This window comes from Macrotis lagotis, chromosome X (assembly GCF_037893015.1).
Source record: "Macrotis lagotis isolate mMagLag1 chromosome X, bilby.v1.9.chrom.fasta, whole genome shotgun sequence".
NCBI classification, from domain to species: Eukaryota; Metazoa; Chordata; class Mammalia; order Peramelemorphia; family Peramelidae; genus Macrotis; species Macrotis lagotis.
In genome coordinates this window covers 241,779,682-241,800,211 of record NC_133666.1, presented here as the reverse complement: position 1 = coordinate 241,800,211, position 20,530 = coordinate 241,779,682, and the positions used below count along the sequence as shown (strand labels likewise).

The following is a 20,530-nucleotide window of genomic DNA, read 5'->3' as shown; positions in this document are numbered from 1 at the left end:
AAAACAAGAGTTTAAATCAGGTGTCCAACTTCGAATATAACCTTATATTTATTTATTCATGCATGCATTCATTTATGGCAATGGGGTCAAATGACTTGCCCAAGGTCACACAACTAGGGAATTATTAAATGTCAGAGTCTGGATTTGAACTCAGATCCTCCTGACTCCAGGGCCAGTGCTCTATCTACTGCACCACCTAGCTTCCCCCTTATATTTACTACAAGATCAAAAAAATATATTGAATTCTATGTGACTCAAGACAAGTTTTTGTTGGGCAATACAGCCCAGAAGACCTAATCCCTATATGTGAAAATATATAGTATTTCAGATTCAAATTTTTAGGCACAATTATCAAACTGGTACACTCATTATACTAAGTAATTATTTTATCCAATTATAATTTTTATTTGTATTTTTGAGGCAGCTAGTGCAAAAGAGCTTTTGTAAAATTTGGATGCAATAAGATTATCATTAAAGCAATTGCATTCCGGAAGTATTTTTTCAGAAAATGCAGAAAGGAAAAAACCACAAACTGTTTGAAACTGCACAATTAAGAATATATTTTCTAATATACTTTGTAACATATGCTGAGTAAATGAAATTGTTCTGTATTTATGCTTGCCTTTGCTAAGTAAAGGAGATCTCTTCATTAAAAAAAAAAATTTCCTCCTTTTGAAAGCTCCTTGAAGACAAGGACTGTTTTTATGTTTCTTTGTATCTGACATATCTAAGTACTTAATAAATAGTTGACTTTACTCTGTAGTACTGGCCTTGCTCTACAGCTAAAAAACAACAACCCATAATTAACATCTTTCTGTTGTTCAAAATTTTTTAAACTTTTTTATATAAAATAAAGGGAAGAAAAGCAACAGGAAAGGTTCTGTAGGAATTCCTTTTATGTTCAAAATAGTGCATGGACTCCTGAATTTAAAATACAATATTTCAATCAGTAACTAGTTATGTGCAAAAGCTGCTTTAGGAACAAATTTTAGTAACCACTAAGTATTTATTTATAGTAGATAAGTTTTGCATGTAAATTCTTGAACACACATAAAACCTATTTTTTAAAACCCAGCTTGCATATTTTAGTTAAAAATAAAAGTTAAAAAACTGATCTTACTTGGATTACTCCACTGGGGTTGACACTGATCATAGTACAAATCCCACGAAATGCTGAATCCTTTTCCTCATTGTCCCTTATATTCCTCAGAGAGGTACACCTATTAAATTGTAGAAGTGAGCTTTAGTAATAAAGTAAAATATGCTTCTGTTATTTTACTAACAGTATTTAATGGAATTCTATTTAAAGAGTTCTTGGAAAGCTAAAAGATTCTCAATAATCCTTTTGCTATATCATATTTATTATCAAGTAGTTAAAAAAATGAAATTCTTATTCCTTAGTAACAAATTAGTTATGTGAAAAATGAGTGACTGAATTTAGATTTTGTACTAGACGTGCATCAACTGCTGAATTTCAGCCATGTGAAAATTACTAAACTAGTCTGAAGAGTTAATACGAAAGTATTCCATTAAACACCACTAAAAGGTTTTTTTAGTTTCTGAAAGCTATAAATTTTAAGAAGCAGAACATAGAATATACTGCCACAGTATAAACTACATATCAATACAACTTATGGTAAAAAAAATATTTAAATTTTACAGCAGCAAGCAAACAATTTTTATACATAACAATCTAAACATCTATTTCTTAATGCAATCCAAGATTTCAAATTAATTTCAAAGTAATGTAATGCACAGTCTAATTTTTTACATCTGCATGCATCAATATTGTTCAGGAGGATTTTTAAGTGCTCTGTAGGTATAAATCAAGCTTTTAACACAGCAAGCATGTGACAATCTTATCCCATGCATCAATTAGTCGTTAGCCACAACATAAAATAAATATACATGACGATGCTACTGAAAAACTCACAAACCTGATAGGACAAGATTAGTCACATGGTTGGCAATGATTAAGGATTGTGATTTTGTAACCAACTGAAAATATATCTAAAAGTGAGATAGAGAGAGAGAAAGAGAAAGAAAGAAAGAGTGAAGAAAAAATGAATTTAAAAAAAAAGATTGAATAATACACACCAGGGTCTTATAAACTGCTGTAGCATGGGGGCCACCTCTTGAGGACAAACGTAACCAAGACGACCAATTGTTATTGCTAAGGTAACGCAATCACGGTTATACACCACCAAACGCCAACCAAGACATGAGCAAATGAGGGGGAAGGAGAAAAAATAAAGAAAAAACAACAAATAACTCAGAAACAGAAACCAACAGAATCTGTGTATGATAATAAACATAAGATTTCACCAGTGTTGTTTATTACCACCCCCTAAAAATAAGGGGCAGCAACATATATGGCATACTTTTGGGGAAAAAGAAAGCAAAAGGAATTAAAAAAATTTTTAAAGATTGAGAGAACACCAAAAACACAAGCGATTTTGCTTCTCCCACCCAATTTATAATACCCATATTTGATGATACACTAATAAAAAGACTGACTTGGAGTTTACTTGGTATAACCTAGTAAATATTTTAAAATTTTGATGTCAATAATGGAAAAAACTGAGTATAGTTCTTTAAGTTACATAATTTAGGTAAATTTACATTGTATTTATTTCAGAATCATTTATATTGAATGGACCATCAAGTATGTCTCTTTTAAAAATTTAAATCAGGTCTTTTCATCTCATTAAATTTCTTTATGTAAATGATTACCCAAATCAGTAGAGTTTAATCTCAAGTGTTAAGGTGCTCACTGACTGAATGGAGCAAGAAACAATTACAATGATGAGTCAAATCTTATTTCAGTAAGTCTCCACGTTACAAAAAAAACTTCAGGTCATTATTAATTTTAAATTACATCCAAATTCTAATACAAAAAAAATTGAACAAGAGTTTACTTTAAACAATTTGTTCCACCTATTTTTAAAAGCATTTTTATTACATGATTTTGACTATAAAAATCTAACTTGATTTTCCGTTTTTATTATAAAAAGGCATAGTGGAAAAGTAGAAATAACATAAAAAATAAAATGCTAATTTTTAATTTTAAAAATTTAAATGGGAAAGTAATCACCAATATATAATTGCTTTCTTAATATGAGATGAATCAAGTGCAACTCAGAAGTGCATTCTACAATTCAAAAATACATACATAAATGAACACATTTATACATTAAAAAAAAATAAACAAACACAGAAAACAAACCAGGAGGTGCTTTAATGGTGTTCTCTCAAAAAACTCACAAAAGGTTAATATTTCAGAAAAAAAGGGTGGGGAGAAAAGATAATGTTTAAGGATTACTTGAAGCAAACTACACAGATAATACTAAAATCCAGCAGATTCATATGAAGCAGAGAAAGAAAACCTATATCCAATAGACACAAACTATGCAACATTCTCATTAAACAGGCATAATGAAACATGCAATAAAGCAGATGATGTTCTATTAAAAAGTTCAGTGTAGGATATACTAGTTTAAAAAAATAATTTTGTTAAACAAGCATTGTATAAGTAATCTTGTTGTATTACTTAATGAAAGCAGAGTAAGACCTGGTTTCAAAATTCGGATCTAGAAAATATCTAAACTATCGTTATCATTTTCCTTTTATATTTATAAAATTCAAACTAGATAAAATTGAAAATTATGGAAAATCAATACACTTTAATTGCAGGAAAGGTCTTGATTTCTAAGAAGTTGAAATGTAATGAGACTGTTTCATTCTTTTTAACTATATACACAAGCACCTGATGCAATGTCTTCCTTACAACAAGTACTTGATTCGATGAGACAGTAACTTTTAAAAGCTACATTATCTCTAATGTAAAACTTAACACAGTTTTGTCGGTGAGAAATATGTTACAGAGCAATCTCTAAGTAACTAATTATCAACTGTATTTTCTTTTCTTTCTTTTGTAAGGTTTTTGCAAGGCCAACTGAGTTAAGTGGCTTAAATGTCTGAGGCTAGATTTGAACTCAGGTACTCCTGACTCCAGGGCCAGTGCTCTATCCACTTCAACACCTAGCCACCCCTCTATCAACTATATTTTCATGGAATATATGAACTTGGGTTCCATCATTTTAATCCATTTTCTAATTTAATTATAGTATATTTCAGTTAATGTTCTAGCATATACTGCTACAGATTCAATAGCTGATATCCTACAAAAAACTTTATGTACATCACATTCAACATTTATTTGCAGCTATACATTCACATTTAAAAACAAAGGTTTGTTTTAAATAAAAATTAATATATATATATAAAAGCTATAATTTTATAAGAGTAAAATACTTCAATTCTGGGTGAATGCCATATACAAGTACTGCATTCAACAAAGGAAAAAACCTGATAAGATTCAAATTTTTTCTTTTTTCAGCAATGTTCCTTGAGAAAACAATCAGTACTTATACAGCCAAACAACCAGATCTTTTTAAGATTTTAAAAGATCTCTTTCCATACTAACTCCAACACTTAAAATACTTTAGAAATAGAATTAAAACAAATCTTTTCCATTACAATAGATTTTATTTAATTTTTCTATGGAATCTTTAGAAAAACAATCACAGATCATAACTAAAACCAGACACCAATTACATAGAAAGAGGAATGAGATAAAAGGAAAAGATTTAAAAATTTATTATTTAGAACTATCAAGAATACTAGAAAAATAAAATAAACAAAAAATAGCTATTTATTCTATAGTATGGAGGGTGATCTTTTAAAACATATATATACATGCTCTTTGAAAATGCAAAGGGAAACAAGCTCCCATAAACAAATCCCACAAAATTTTGTTTAAGTTCACACTTTGAAATTAGTTACTGGAAAGAATAAAAAATGTGCATGCTAGTAACAACAAATTAACTTTCAACAGCAGTGCCATATCCAATGTCTCAATCTATCTCAAAGTTATAAGCTTTGGTATAGGGAAATAAAGTAGCCTAGGATATAACTTCTGCAAACTTTTCCCCACATGTATATGTCCAGCTCATATGATTCGAAACATTAAAAAGTTAATGTGTATAAACACATATATGAACAATATTTTCTGAACCAGTATACAAACTCAAATAGTTCAAGTAGTTCAAGTATTATTTGACTATGAGCCATATTTTAGGCTAAAAAGTTTCATTATGTATTAAGAAAAACAAGGAAAACAAATTTCTAATTGTCTTGTTTGCTCTTTAGTTTTACAATACTGGTTCAGGAATATAGCTTTAATATACAGATGATTTACAAATATTTATTTTAAAAAGCTGGGCAAATGTTAGTATTGGTATGGTTTTTCTGAGCAATTTAAATTAAAAGAATTTTAAATGCAATTAGTTATCCCTTCACCACAACAGCTCAGTTATATGGTACCTGTATTCTCTAACAATGTCTTTGGTGTGTTGGGTCTGTTAATGATTTCTACAAGCTGGTGCAACACCATTGGAATATAAGGCTGCATCTCTATGCCTAGATAATTAAAAAAAAAGAAGAAATTGTAAGAAAATTTTTAGAGCTGTATTTACTGTAATATAACTTCATTTTATTAATTTGATTTTTGTGCTAAATCTGACACCAAACATAAAGAGTAAATGCTCATTTTAAATCTGTTTAACACTTACTAAAAAAAAGAAAATAAGTCTTACCCATTTGGATTGAAATTTCTCCAATTGCCCACGTAGCATTGTTGCAGACTGAAATAAATTCTGGATTTAAGTTGGTTCCCAATATTGGCATGAAATCAGCTAAAAAGAATAACATATTTTTAAGATATACTGTAAATTGACTGAGATCTCTTAACTCTAAATATACTCTGCTTCAAAGAAACAAAAAAATGCCAAATTATATACAAACTTATCTATGGGGGGAAAAGTAGAATGGATGCCACTGACTACAAATTGAGATTCTTTAAAGAATATTCATTATCATTCAACATATTCTTTCAGAGCAAAAAGAATTCAAATTTTAGAACTATTAATGTGTTTCTCTGAATTAAAAGGGTATTGTTATACTTTTATAGGTCTCTCACGAAGCTAGATACAATCTTAATTTTTTATTTTTCGCTTGGGGTCATTTAAAAACAATTCACCAACTAGACTTTAAGGTATTATTTTTACTATAATGTAAAATCCAATGTTTTTACAATATTTTACACAAATATTTCAAATAAAACCCCAAATTTGAACTGGTCACAGATTCCCATAGTTTTAAAAGATTAAGTAAAAAATGCACCCATTTAAAAAAACACAATGCATATAATCCAGTGTTTTAATTTTTTCTTTCCTTCTCTCATTCATCTATGAAAGGCGTATTTGGTTAATCATCTCCAGACTCTTTCCTGTTACTCCAAAACCAGCTTCCCCCTTTGAGTTCTAAATAAGATTACAGGAAGTTTTTAATGCTTCATCTTTTAAGAATCCTTAATGTTGGTTGGAGTGTATGAGTGATAGGTAAAGGGAAGCAGAAACTGTGCTATATTTCAGTTCTAAAATTGTATTCTTGACTTGTTTTTGAAAAAGATAAATTATAATCCAGCCACTTGGATAGGAAGAAGATGTAATGCTAGACCACCTTATGCTCTTCACTACCCCACCACCCTATTGGTGTTTTTTTCCATGCAGAAGCGTAACTGCAAATATTTGACTAATTTATATGACAAATGAGTAGATTTGTCACCACACAGTATTCATTAAAGGAAAGCCAAGTTAATCATGCTGAGGATGTTATCATTATAGAGTTAAGTGGGAGATAGGTAAGGTCATACCTATGCAAGGTTTAACATGCTGAAAGCATGCCTTTGTCAGGTCACCTAACAAGGCAAAGGAACTCTGTCGAACTTCTGGCATTTTATCCTGAAAAAATGAAGAAGAAAGCCATCATTCTAAATCAGAAAAGTATATGTAGACTGAAGACATTAAAGAAAAGGTTACAGACACATTAGGTGAAATAATACTGCAAGGAGCAGCCCATAAAATACTGGCATGGGGATTGGCTTTAATTTATTAACCATTTTATTGTAAAATGTCATTCAGGGCAAAGTAACAGAGTATTATGTCTTGCATTGATTGGTTCAATAAATCTTACCTGCATGCATTGGTACATCAGTGTTAGAATGTTACTTCGAGCTACTAATTGTTCAATGTTGCCTCCAAGTCCTTCAGCTAGGCCACTGAGTAAATCAAGAGCCACAATCATGAAATCTTTATCAGGAGCCTCATATTGATCAGGTTGAGCATTGTGCAACTACAATTTTAAAAAATGGTTTTAAAATTAATACTTTAAAATATTCAAGAAAAAGGTTAAATTTTTTAATTGGACTATGCCTACTGTTAATAATTAACTGTATTTAGCAGGCTAAGAAAACAGAAAATTATTATAATGAAAACAATGAAAATACCATGGCTTGTGCAAGAGTCTTCTGGACAAGGTTCACACAACGCTGATAGACAGGTTCACAGTATGGAAGGAAGCCAGACTGCAGGGCCGTGGCAACCGAAGACAGGCACTGACACAAGAGTCAAAAATATATGATTGCTTTTTTTGATTAGAGTCAAAGAGATGTCTGAAATCACAATTCAACAAGGCAAAGTGAAACCTTGTATATATCTAAGTGGTCATGGTTAGGTTCTCAATATGCAATCAGTAAGGCACTAATTGCCCCCTCAAGCCTTACTACTCCTTTTTTCTTGTGTCTTCTTTCCCTACTCCTTCCAGCTCCAATCTTGTGACCCTATTTAGCCAGAGTTCTTCACATTTAGCTCAACCTAGATGCACACCCTTGCTCTCTAGCCATCTTTGCAAACTTCTCCACAAATATGTCCATTTTCTACCTTTATACTCCAGGAACAATAATTAAATGAATAGTATAATTCCCAGAAAGGAGTATTCTTCAGTTGCCCCATGGCTCCACACTCATTTACTCCTAACCAAATCATCTTACCCTGGGGTTACCTTTCCTACATAGCTTTTATTTCTATATTAGAATGTTAAGTTTCTTGAGGGCAGGAATTGATCTACCTTTTCTTTTTGTATCTTCACGTCTTAGCACTTAACATATAGTACATCTTTAATTCATTTTTTGGCCATTTATTCAAATACCATTTAACATCTTTCCGTTATGTATTAGGAGTCAGTATTTTTACCATACTTCCCTCTATGATGCCCTGACAGCAAAAACAAAATTGACAACTAAAAAACCCACCAATTTCTAATTTCTATTTTAGCAAGGTTATGCAGACATCAATGGTCAAGAACAATGGTTTCAAATGGATTTTATTCTCAAGTGGGGTTCATCATATTTGGACTGAACAGCAGCATATTTAACAGTCCATTCCCATTATCCACACCCGAAACAAACCCATATATATATATATATATATGGTATATATATATATGGTATATATATATATGGTATATATATATATGGTATATATATGGTGTGTGTGTGTGTGTGTGTGTGTGTGTATTGAACATTGAGCTGGGGAAATGGAAAGAACATACAATACTCAGTCTGCTCTGAGGATTAGAATCACCATTGCATTTCTGATGCTCTTCTTCTTCCCTAGTTCTTATCACAAATATTTACAAATGCTAGTTTCAAAATTTCCTAATTTTACTTCTATCCCTAACTATAATCTTAGCGAGTTTAATAAGTTTCTATACCAAATTAACCCTTTTAGGGTTATTTGAAAAAACTCATCTCTAAAATTTTATATCTGGAAACTCCACTCTTTAGGGTCACAGGTTAGAATTAGAAGGGTTCTTAGAGATCACAATTATTAAGGATACTTGTTCCTTAAAAGATACTGCCAATTCCTACTCATTTTTAAATAAGAAAGTTTATCACAAGCAAGAATTTAGACATTTTTCTGGTCCTCTTTCCAATAACTTTTCAGAAAGTCTAAGTCATTCTAAGCAATATCTCTTTTTTGCATTCTAAAGCCTAAACTGTTTTCCAGTTTCACATATCTAATAAAAAACTGTCCAATTCATGAACACAAGAAATCATTGCTTCCCTGAATGTAAAAAATTTATTGTACATGATGTGCCAAGCCCTCTGACAATGTATTCTGTTTTAAGAGATAAGGTGAAGCTATTTACATTACATGTAATATTATTCATGTAAGTAGACCATGATTTATTGTCAGTATTTCAACTGGTACAGTTTTAAAATTGTTTTAGTCTGAAATCATTTATGTTCTACTATAATACCCCACTGCAATGAAGACGCAACCTCTAGCCTGTCATACTTAGGTAGGAAAGGGTGATAAAAGACTATATTACCTGTTACTCAAACAGTCTAACTACTCAGGTGCCCATCACTAGGATGTTGGCAATTAAAAAATTCCTTTGGTCACTGAAAATTTTTTTTTTTTTTTTTTTTTTTTTAGTTTTTGCAAGGCAATGGGGTAGTTAAGTGGCTTGCCCAAGGCCACACAGCTAGGTAATTATTAAGTGTCTGAGACCGGATTTGAACTCAGGTACTCCTGATTCCAAGGCCGGTGCTCTATCCACTGTGCCACCTAGCTGCCCCCACTGAAACTTTTAAGACCCTAAGAGTGATCATCACAAGAAGGAATAACAAAACAAATAAAAATAGATCAAAGCACACTATGCATGTAATTATCACAGTTACAACTTAAATGATAATAAACATTTTGTATTTCACCATCTTTCAAATTAGAGTTATCAAACATGTTTCTGCAACACTTCTGACTGTAGTAAGGACCATATGAAGAAAATTCAACTGAGAAAAACTTAACAAAAATAAATATAAATACAAAATAATGATGTTTTTTTTTAAAAGTAAAAATGTAGTCCATAGGAATCCTTCTGTATAGTTTAATGGCCTCCTTTCAATCTGAGTTTTGATACCACTGCTCCAAATGATCTTACCTCAAGTAAAGGGAAGAGATCTTTATCTTCATCTTTTAGCATGTTCCATTTCTGGATGAGTGGAGGCATTAGCATCTGTATATATTCCTATTTATACAGAAGGAAAACATACATTAAAAAAAGGGCAATTCCATGATAAAACAAAGCAATTTTAATACTGAAAATCAAGGATGAGAAACTGTCCTTAAGACATCTGACCCTATTGTTTACTTTTAAAATATTCTAAGTTTTATACTTCTATCTGTAAGACAGTATACATCTCCAAGGTTCAAGATTAAAAGAATTGTAGTTTTTGATGTCAAGTACATTAGTTTCTTTAAGGGAACTAAGAGGAGGATTCACAACTACACAACTGAAGCAGCAGCATGATTTGATGGAAAGGGCACTGGGTTTGAAGTCTGGAAATGGAAGTTAAAGTCATGGCTGACAAGCATTATGGGACGAGGGCAAATTCATTTAATCTCTCTAATCTCTAGAATATTCTGTAAAATGGGATACCAATTATGAACCACATAGCTATATTTTTTTCTTACCGAACTCAATAGGGGCTGAGATGTAGCCTGAAACTAATATTCTAAAACCAGGGTAAGATAATCTAAAAGTGAAGTTAAAATAAAAAGGCTTAAAGTATTACATAAATGGGAATTATTAAAGATGTTTTTCATTTAACTGTAGACAGTTAAAAAGAAGTCAAGCAAAAACAGTCCGGGTCCAGATACCCAAATTCTCAAAAATCTATCTAAAACAAATTAGGGTGGCTAGGTGGCGCAGTGGATAAAGCACCGGCCCTAGAGTCAGGAGTACCTGGGTTCAAATCCGGTCTCAAGACACTTAATACTCCTGGCAATATCAGTTCTCACTATAGTTTGTATTTGATAACATTTTTTCAGACTAACAAGCTTCTTCTCTTGAAGGTGGGAACACATGTAGAGGAAATAGCTGCCTTATCTGTGAGGAAATTTAATACTCCTTGTGTTTGGCCTTATCTAAATTCTCCATAAATGGTATACATTAAGATTCCTGAGGTCTACTTACTCTAAGTAGTCCATTTGCAATGGATATCAATTCCTTTTGAGTATAAAAGTATGTATACATGTCAAAAATTCAAGAGCCTCTCACTCAAGTCAGTCTATAGTCCTAACAGAGCTGACTCTGATTGGGTTTCAAGTGAGCTCTTGCATATCCTGGATCAGGACAACAGGATCCTGGGTAGCTATTTCATATAGGATGGCACTTGTAAAAATGAGGATACACCGAGGATTTCAATATACAACAAATTTCTGTTTACACAACCTGAGAGTCCTCATCCACTCAAATCTCCCTTAGCCAGAATGGCCAATGTGCTATATAGTATGCTAACATTTCTAACTCTATAGTATCTACTATCCAATCCTTCCTCTCTTCTCAAATGGTGATCATCCTAGCTTAAGTCACCAGTATGCCTTGCCTGGACTACTGCAGCCCTCCCAGTCACCATTGCCTCAAGTCTCTAGTTCATCTTTCCTACAGCTTTTCAAAATTCCTCAAGGACATCCTACTCTCTCACTCAATGAACTCCCTTTTACCTGTAGAATCAAATAGAAAATCCTCTCTGGGCCATTTAAAAACCTTTATAATCTAGCCCTAACTCATCTTTCCAGTGGGTTATATTTTATTTTTACACACACACACACACACACACACACACCCCCCACAATAGTCTAATGAACATGCACACTACTTTACTTCTTGTCTCTTTGCCTCTATATTAGTTAGTCCTTATGCTTGGAAATGTCCTTCTTTCTCAATTCTTCCTCTTGGAACACCTGCTTTCCTTTCTTGCTTGTGTACCACCATCTCCCTGAAAATCTAGTATTCTCTGGTCCCCTCAGCAGGCAGTGTCCTCACTCCTAAAAGCTCCTTCTGCTTATGTTGTACATATCCTCACATGCTTATTTATAAGCATGCTGTCTCCCTGATAGAAGGTAAGTTCTTCACCTGTGTAACTCCAAAGTCTGACACGTATTGGGTACTTGAGAAATGATTACTGATAAACAGAGGTATTAGAAGTAGGATTGAAACCTAAGTTTTCCCAACTCTGGCAGCTGGTACTGAAGAAGGTAGAGGGATGGGCCTAGAATCAGGAAGACCCGAATTCAAATTTAACCTTAGGAAAGTCACTTCACCCACATTTGCCTTACTTTCCTCAACTATAAAATGGGGATCATAAAAGCACATATCTGACATGGTTACAAGCAAAAGAGGAGTGCTTAGTATAGGACCTGGGCAAATAGAAGCAGGTCCCCCCCACACCCTTCCAATTCTTTGTACTCAGTTATACTGCCTGCAAACACCAAGCCTGAACCTTCTGCTACTTTCACCATATCATCTTATCAGTCTCTTCAAGACAGACTATTTCTTGGTCATCCTGGGTGGAATAATACCTTTCTCTTTCCTATTCAAGGGATCTAACTATAGCTTATTTCCTTCATGAAGTCTTCCCTGATATAGACTAGAATAAATTTCTTTTAGCTAACTTCTTTTAAAACTGTATTATAAGATTTAGTCTTGTTTTCTGCTTCACTCATGTCTTTTTCTTTAATCATAATACACTTTTGATCTCTTCCCTGAAAGGCAGCAGTGTTGATTAATATGCACTAAAGTAACTGGAGTAATTTCAATAGTGTCCGTTAATGTTGCGATGAATTTCGAGGGAGGTTAGTGCTCCTTTTTCCATTCTTTCTATTTGATTTTTACAGCAGACAACTTGTGTATTAAGTTAAAGAGTTAACAATAAAAGGGGCTAACATATCTATATTAACTATTATAAATACACATAATTAAAAACACTCAAAACTTCATAGTGTTATATGACACAATATAATCCAACTAAGTTGTATATTTTTTTCTCTTAAACCTGTTAAAGAGTTATACTTACCGGCTTATTTAAATGATGCCCTACAGAATCTGCTAATGTTCCTATGGCATCATAAAGAATGAGCAGATTCTTATGCTGGTATTTACTAAATGCGAAGACCAGGGTGTCAAGTATATAAGCAAGGTAGGGAACAAGTTCTGTACAAGCCTCCTCTTCCAGGGTAGCAAAGGCACTAAGAATTTTTTTTAAGAGAGAGAACTGGTTATTATGTTAAAAAAAACTTATAAAAGGGATAAGTACAATGTGACATATAATACATTATTGTTTTCTATAAGCACTCTAGCCCACAACACTCCAATAAGACTTTTCTTCTTTTTTTTAAATTATTTAGGGGTGGCTAAGTGATGCAGTGGATAAAGCACTGGCCCTGGAGTCAGGAGTACCTGAATTCAAATCTGACCCTTAACACTTAGTAATTACCTAGCTGTGTGCCCTTGGGCAAGCCACTTGACCCCACTGCCTTGCAAAAAAAAAATTATTTAAACTTCCCATTTCATCTACTTATCCAATAGCAGGCCTGCTTGGTTAGAACCATTTGACCTACTGTTACCATCAGATCTAAAGATACAGTCTTCAGGATTACAAACCACAATGAAGTCAAGTTGTCCTAATCTAGCCCTTAGCAAAAAATTTTAACATAAAGGAACTAAAAGAAGAGGCCTAGTGCCTGAGAGTAGTTGGATTTATTAGCATGATGGAAATCACTGTGCCTTAAAAAATAACAATTATGAAGAATTCAGAGAATTATAGCAAAGTTTTATTAATTTATGCAGAGAGAAATAAACAGAATGAAGATAACAATTTACCTAAGGCCTACAATAATATAACTTCAACAGTCATAACTTCAAAAGATTCTGAGCCAAACAAACCTGGGTAAAGTGATAGCAGACTTAAAGTGCATAATGAGGAATATATTTGTCAGCTATGGGCAAATTATTGATTCAGTCAAGTCTAATGATTAAGTCTTCCTCTAAGTTCTAGAACTAAATAATGCCTCAATTAACTGTGTAGTCTCCTTTTTCAGGAGACTTAGGGAAAACATGAAATCAATTTATCAAAAACATGAGAAATGGAAATGCCTTGAAGATTATGTAGGCCAACTTCTTCATTTTTGTAAATAAGGCCCAGTGAGATAACTTGCCCAAGGAACTCAGGGAAAGCTTTCTAAGGCAGACTTAGACATGTAATAGCTACTAGTTATGTTAAAACAACCTTAGTTCCTGAAAAAATTTTAATCTCTTAATTGGTACTACCAAGAATGCCTACTGGTGCACTGTTTTACCAATTCACTTCATATTAAAAAATTTAAGGAATCTTATTATTTTTCTGCAAGTTTAATGCTCTGCTTATTTCCATTATATTTACCATCCCCTAAATCATTTTAGCCACTGGGAAGGATTTAAATGAGGGATGAGTGAAATGTTTTCTTGCTAATAGTTATGAAAAGATGTTTAGTTGTAGAAATTACAACCAGAAATAAGAACTCTTCAATATGCTTAGTGCATTCCAGAAAACTAGGAATATGTCAAAAGATATATGCTCAAGATAGAACAACCCTAAATTCTTGGTCTGTAAAGTAATTCTAAAAATGGAAAGTTCAAACAAGCATTTGGAAGTTGAGCTGAAGGTATTATATAATCATGGAACAGACAGTAACAAATATAGGTGTGGAATCTCCTTTGGTGAAAGGATAATCCACCTGGGGGATGGAAAAAGGGAATACAAGTATTCCTATAAATATTAGAAACTAAGATGTAGTAATGTCACCTAGGAAACTAGCCTAAATACAACCAAGGTTAGTGGTATTAAAAAAAGGTCCTAACTTTTTACCTTCATCACTACTGTCATCTTTGGAAAGTTCTAGATGGGGAACCATTCCCTCTTTAGTTTTCCCACCTTTGTCACTAGGTAGTTGTGTACACATATGCTATGATACAACGGGGAAAAGAGAAACAATAAGAAATCTGAGTCTAAGTTTGGGGCTATTATTTTTGTGGCAAGTCCAAATTTTGAAAACTACTGGAAGGCAAAGATTTGAAGGTATGGAATATGATTACTGTAAAAAACAAATGAACAACCCCCCCCCAAAACTTTAAGTTCCTTCCTTCTATTCCTAAAGAAATACTAACAACAAACTGTCAATTTTTTCAAGCAAATAAAATTTTTCTAAAAAGTGTACAGTAGGGGCGGCTAGGTGGCGTAGTGGATAAAGCACCGGCCCTGGAGTCAGGAGCACCTGAGTTCAAATCCGGTCTCATACACTTAATAATTACCTAGCTGTATGGCCTTGGGCAAGCCACTTAACCCCATTTGCCTTACAAAAATCTAAAAAAAAAAAAAAAAAAAAAAAAAAAGGTGGAACAGTAAAATTCAGTAATGCTCAAATAGTTTGCTAAAGCTTTATCATCAAGAAAAACATGTAAATAGGGTAGTAAGAAAAAAGGTCTTAAATGTAATTTTCAAAAAGTGATTTTATAAATAGAAATTTGCTAATCTGATTAAAATGACTACTAAGTCATCTCACAAACAGGATATAGGATTTGTGACCTGGAAGGAATCTTAAAAGATGCCAAAAAGTTTAATCAATGTCTAAAGTACCAAAGGTAAAAGTGAGTTATTTATGATTTAAGATGATAGCCTACCTGCAGGCAGCTTCTTGTACTCTCTTGTTGCTATCTAGAATACGTTTAAGTAATTCCGTCATTAATGGCTTCAAGTACGTATCTGGGGGCTGGCTAACTACCCAGTGTGCATAGCGGCTTAGAGTCCAACATGTAATGGAACGTACAAGAGCCTTTTTATCAGAGAGGCACTGAATAAGGTGAGGGATGAGTTCAGGCAGATATGGTATCATACCCTGCATACAACCTGGAAAAAAAAATAAACAAAATAAAACAAGAATTACAAACTTTTAAAATAAACAACATAGACTACTTTTCATTTTGAAAGGATTAAGTGAACAGCAGAGATGCAAATAACATTAGAACAAAGCTGTGCCCCTGTCTCCCTTTTCAAGTAGTACTCCATATAACAAAAATTTCAAATACAAAAAATGTAGTCCTTTGGATCTTAACAAACGAAACCTATTACTTTTACTTAAACTTAAATGACAAAGAGTAACAGCATATGAATTCCTTAAACAAATTCTTTTTTTTAAAAAGGAAACCTGAGTTTATTCAACTTTTATAAAAAAAAAACCAAAAAAACCCCCAAAACCTCAACAACCCCAAAACAAAAAAGAATGCAAGTATTATAGACTCTTCTAGTCAATTCCATATGCATTTGAATACACTGATTATAAACTGGCTATTTAAAAAATAATTAATAAAAATAAGAACAAAAATATAAGCACCAACTCAAATGATGTATATGGTATACACCTAAAGACAAGTTTATTGTACCTTTCTTCTAGTTCCTGAATAAAAATACATACAGATCAATTCTGGGTATTCAAGACCTAAAAAGATTCATTTTATTTTATTATTACTATTTTAAAACATCTTCTCTTTTGACACTTCAAGTCATTAAGTCAATTAAGCAAGGGTTGAACTGGGCATCAGCATACAAAACACAGGATCTGGTTCTCAAGGGGAGACATCATGTAAATTACTCCATATTAACAAGTTGAATACAAGATCTTTGGAGATGACTGACAGAGGGAAGGTGCTAGCAATCAAAAGAATCACAAAGGTTTCTTATATTAGGTGGAGACTTTCTGGAAGAAGTCAGGGAAACCTTAAGGGAGAGGCGTGGAGAAGATGCATAGAATGTCAGCAGTTGGAAGATGAATATCCTGTTGAGGAACTGATCACTACCTTCACTGGATTACAGAATAGATGGTGGGGTAAGAAGAGTGAAGAGGCAGGGAGGGGCTGAGCAGAGTTTCCTATTGGATCCTGGTTAATAGAGAGCCACTACAGTTTACTGCAAGGAGTGGGGGAGGGAATGTTATGGTCAGACCTTCAATTCAGGAAGCCAACTAAACAACTGAGTGAGGAGAGACACCAACCAGCAGACTGTTAACTTCACAACATCACAAGCATGACTTAAAGGCTTCATCTTGGAGGTGGAAATGTCAAGAGGAGAAAAGGGGGGTATCTATATAAGAGATGTAATAAATAATCACAAAGATTTGGCCACAGATCGAATATGGGAGGTGGGGGAGGGGTGAGAGTGAGGAGTAGAGTTCCATACCTACACTTTAGTAGCCCTAGTGCCTGGAAAGAAACAATAGAAAAGTTGGAAAGGGAAGAACTTGGGGGCAAGAAGAGTTCATTTTTGGATATGTTGAGCCTTAGGCAGCTAGATGGGGAAATTAGCATGTTTATGACTGATAGTACTAATAATAATGCCTTTTTTTTGTAGTTTATTTTTTAAAAACAAGTTCAAATTGAGAAATCCATATTATGCTCTGGTGATACTTTAATAAATCTTGGACCCAGCTTTCTAGCAGATTATAAAGTGACAACTAACCTTTATGAGGCTTTTACAGACAACAATAACATCAAAGTGCAAAATGATAAACCATAAAAACTCAGTATATCAAACTATATTTCCTCATTAGAGTACATTTTAATTCAAATATGATAAATATCAACTTGTCAATCTAAATTGAAGTAGAAGGCATTCTACATAAATGTTGTTAGTAAGTAACAGTTATTTATACTAGCACTACATTGTAAGAAATAATTGAAACCAGGAAATTATCTGCGAAATATGGGGTGAAAGGTGGGAAATTCACCTTCTGCTGCAAAGAAACGATAACATAAACAATGTCCATAAAATGATTTCGACTTCTTATAAAGTGTGTGTGTGTGTGTGTGTGTGTGTGTGTGTGGTTATATATATCCATACAATTCACCCACAAAAAACATTCATTAAAAGAATGAGTGATGTCCATTGTTTATTTGAAAATGTCATTACTAACCAAATAATAAAAAGGAACTATTTTTCTTATAAAACTTTTGAATATGTGCTACTCTGTTAATACCTTAAGTAACCATGTGAAAAACTCAATCTGACTGTAGCAGAATAGTTTATTGCTACGCAATGGAACAAAGTCAAATGGTTCAGAATAAAACTCCACTATAACACAATAATTCAGATGTAATACATAATATTGTGATGTAGGGTTATGAGTCACAGAATATTTTGTTCTCCTGGGAATTTGAAAACAAAGGGCAAAAGAGTGACAATTGGCAGAAATGGTAGGCTACAACACACCATCAATGAGAAATTATACAAGAAAAGTAATGGAAAAGAAGTCACCAAAAAATTTATGATAAAAAATTATGATCACAAAGGGAGCAATCAAAGGATAATCAATGTGCTCCAATGATATTCAACTAAGATGAAGAGAATATGAAGACCATCCCATGTAGGTTGGTTATGTTATGGGAAAACTGTGGGATCATTTTTTTTTTTTTTAGTTTTTGTAAAGCAATGGGATTAAGTGACTTGCCAAAGGTCACACAGCTAGGTAATTGTTAAGTGTCTGAGGTTGGATTTGAACTCAGGTCCTCCTGACTCCAGGGCTGGTGCTCTATCCACTGCACCACCTAACTGCCCCAGGGATCAATTTTTAGAATTGGATGGAACCTTAGAATTTTTTTAGATGAGGAAAAGAGAGTTTAAGTGACTTGCCCAGGTTAACACAGACAATAAATGTCTCAGTTGGGGTTTGAGCCCAGGTCTTTTTAGCTCCCAACTCAGCACTCTATCCTCTATTGCAGAGATGAGAAATGAATAGATATTCTAGGCATGGAAGGATATAATATGCAACACTGAAGATTCCGGAATGGCCACACTAAAGATGGCCTAGAACTATTGGAATTTTGTTTGTTGAATCCAACAATTCCATTTATATATATATTTAAAGTTCTAATAGAGTGTGTTATACTTTTCTCTAATGAAATATATATGGGCCTTGGGATGGAATTCTATACTGTTAGATGTTAGATTTAATGGCTGTGTTCACTGGTTCTACTCAAGGCTATTTTTCTCTATGTATGTAACAAGAAAAAGTTCAATTGAGAGGGGAAAACAAAAGCCCATTATAACTTCAAAGAAAAACATTCTGTTCTTCTGTGGCATAATGGTAATATCATCTGGGTATAATAATTTCTTACAGAAATCTTATAATCTTATGAGATAACTTTATTGAGAAAAATAAAATCTAGATTTTTTTCTTACCTTCAGCAATTGCTCCTAAGACTAAGATGCCTGATTCTTTAACTACCCATTCAGGATGAAAAAGTAGTTCTTTCAAGAGGGGCAAAATATGTGGTAAAAGTTCATCGCGAAACACATTTGCCAAGACATCTAGAGCGGCAGCAGAACACTTTCCTAAAGGAAAGATTTAAATTCAGTTACACAGTACCCCCGCAAATTTTTCTGATTAAATTAGTGATTTTAAAAAAAAGCATTACTGCATAGATGACATTGTTCTAGACTGTTATTAAATAATAAAAAAATTCCTTGGGATAAGGGTCTACCAATTATGAAGAGTTCCAAAACTGAATATGTGCTTTCTAGAGAGTGAATCTCCAGTACATGACAGGCACACCTAGGTCAATATACAAAAGGGTCTTGCTTCTTTAGAGAAGTCATTAGCTGGAGTCTAACTGGGGATGTTGTTTCCCCTGTGATTTCCATGCAAAAATGTTGGATATACATGGAAAATTGTAACTGAACACATATATCCTAATCAAATGTTCAGATCATGATTATCTAAATATATCGACAAAGTAGTGACATTACCATTTATTTTAGTTATTTTTTTTGCAAGACAATGGGGTTAAGTGACTTGCCCAAGGACACACAGCTAAGTAATTATTAAGTATCTGAGGTCCTCCTGACTCCAGGTTCAGTGCTCTATCCACTGTGCCACCTAGCTGTCCCTACTTTTAACAATCCTAAAGCTACTTAACATTAAGAAACTAGAATGAGGATTGAAATTATTTGAGAAAAATAAATTACCAGCAAAGGGATAAAACAGGTTGAACATATATGCTTTAGTTTAAAGGTAAAGGAATAATGAAACATGCTGTAGCAAATTATTAAATGTCCATAATTGACAGTGTTAGTTTTTTTGAGAAGCATGAAATAAAAATGATTGATTATAAAACTAAGAATTGGTTTTATTAAACTTGTGATTAATCTGATCAAAAATTAGAAAGAGTATCAAATTAGCAGTATCAAAAAAGAAAGAGAACCAAATTAGCAGTATCAAAAAAGAAAAGGGTGACCTAACCACAAATGAGGAAAAAATTAAAGAGATAATTTGGAGCTATTTTGCCAAACTATATGCCAATAAATTTGATAACCTAAGTGAAATGGACGAATATTTACAAAAATATAAACTTCCCAGATTAACATAAAAGGAAATAAAATATTTAAATAAACCCATTTCTGAAAAAAGAAATTGAAGAAACCATCAATGAACTCCCTAAGAAAGAGTCTCCATCCAGATCTAGATGGATTTACAAGTGAATTCTATCAAACATTTAAGGAACAATTAATTACTATTCTACAAAAACTATTTTAAAAAAATAGGAGAGTAAGGAGTTCTGCCAAATTCTTTTTATAATACCAATAAGATGTTGATACGTAAACCAGGAAGAAGCAAAACAGAAGAAGAAAATTACAGACTAATCTCCCTAATGAACATCGATGCAAAAATCTATAAAATAAAGTTTTAGCAAAGAA

General features: G+C 33.0%; 1 protein-coding gene across 1 annotated transcript in view; it reads right to left on the bottom strand.

Moving 5' to 3' along the window:
- TNPO1 (transportin 1) overlaps positions 1-20,530 on the bottom strand; it is a 71,632-nt gene that overhangs the window by 14,592 nt on the left and 36,510 nt on the right. Inside the window, exons 12-22 of the mRNA XM_074201880.1 lie at positions 19,016-19,168; positions 15,466-15,691; positions 12,824-12,995; positions 9,907-9,993; positions 7,409-7,516; positions 7,096-7,254; positions 6,776-6,863; positions 5,658-5,756; positions 5,386-5,481; positions 2,098-2,173; positions 1,121-1,220 (exon numbers count right to left, since the gene is read on the bottom strand). Coding sequence (XP_074057981.1) covers positions 1,121-1,220; positions 2,098-2,173; positions 5,386-5,481; positions 5,658-5,756; positions 6,776-6,863; positions 7,096-7,254; positions 7,409-7,516; positions 9,907-9,993; positions 12,824-12,995; positions 15,466-15,691; positions 19,016-19,168 — 1,364 coding nt within the window. The remainder of the gene's footprint in view (positions 1-1,120; positions 1,221-2,097; positions 2,174-5,385; positions 5,482-5,657; positions 5,757-6,775; positions 6,864-7,095; positions 7,255-7,408; positions 7,517-9,906; positions 9,994-12,823; positions 12,996-15,465; positions 15,692-19,015; positions 19,169-20,530) is intronic.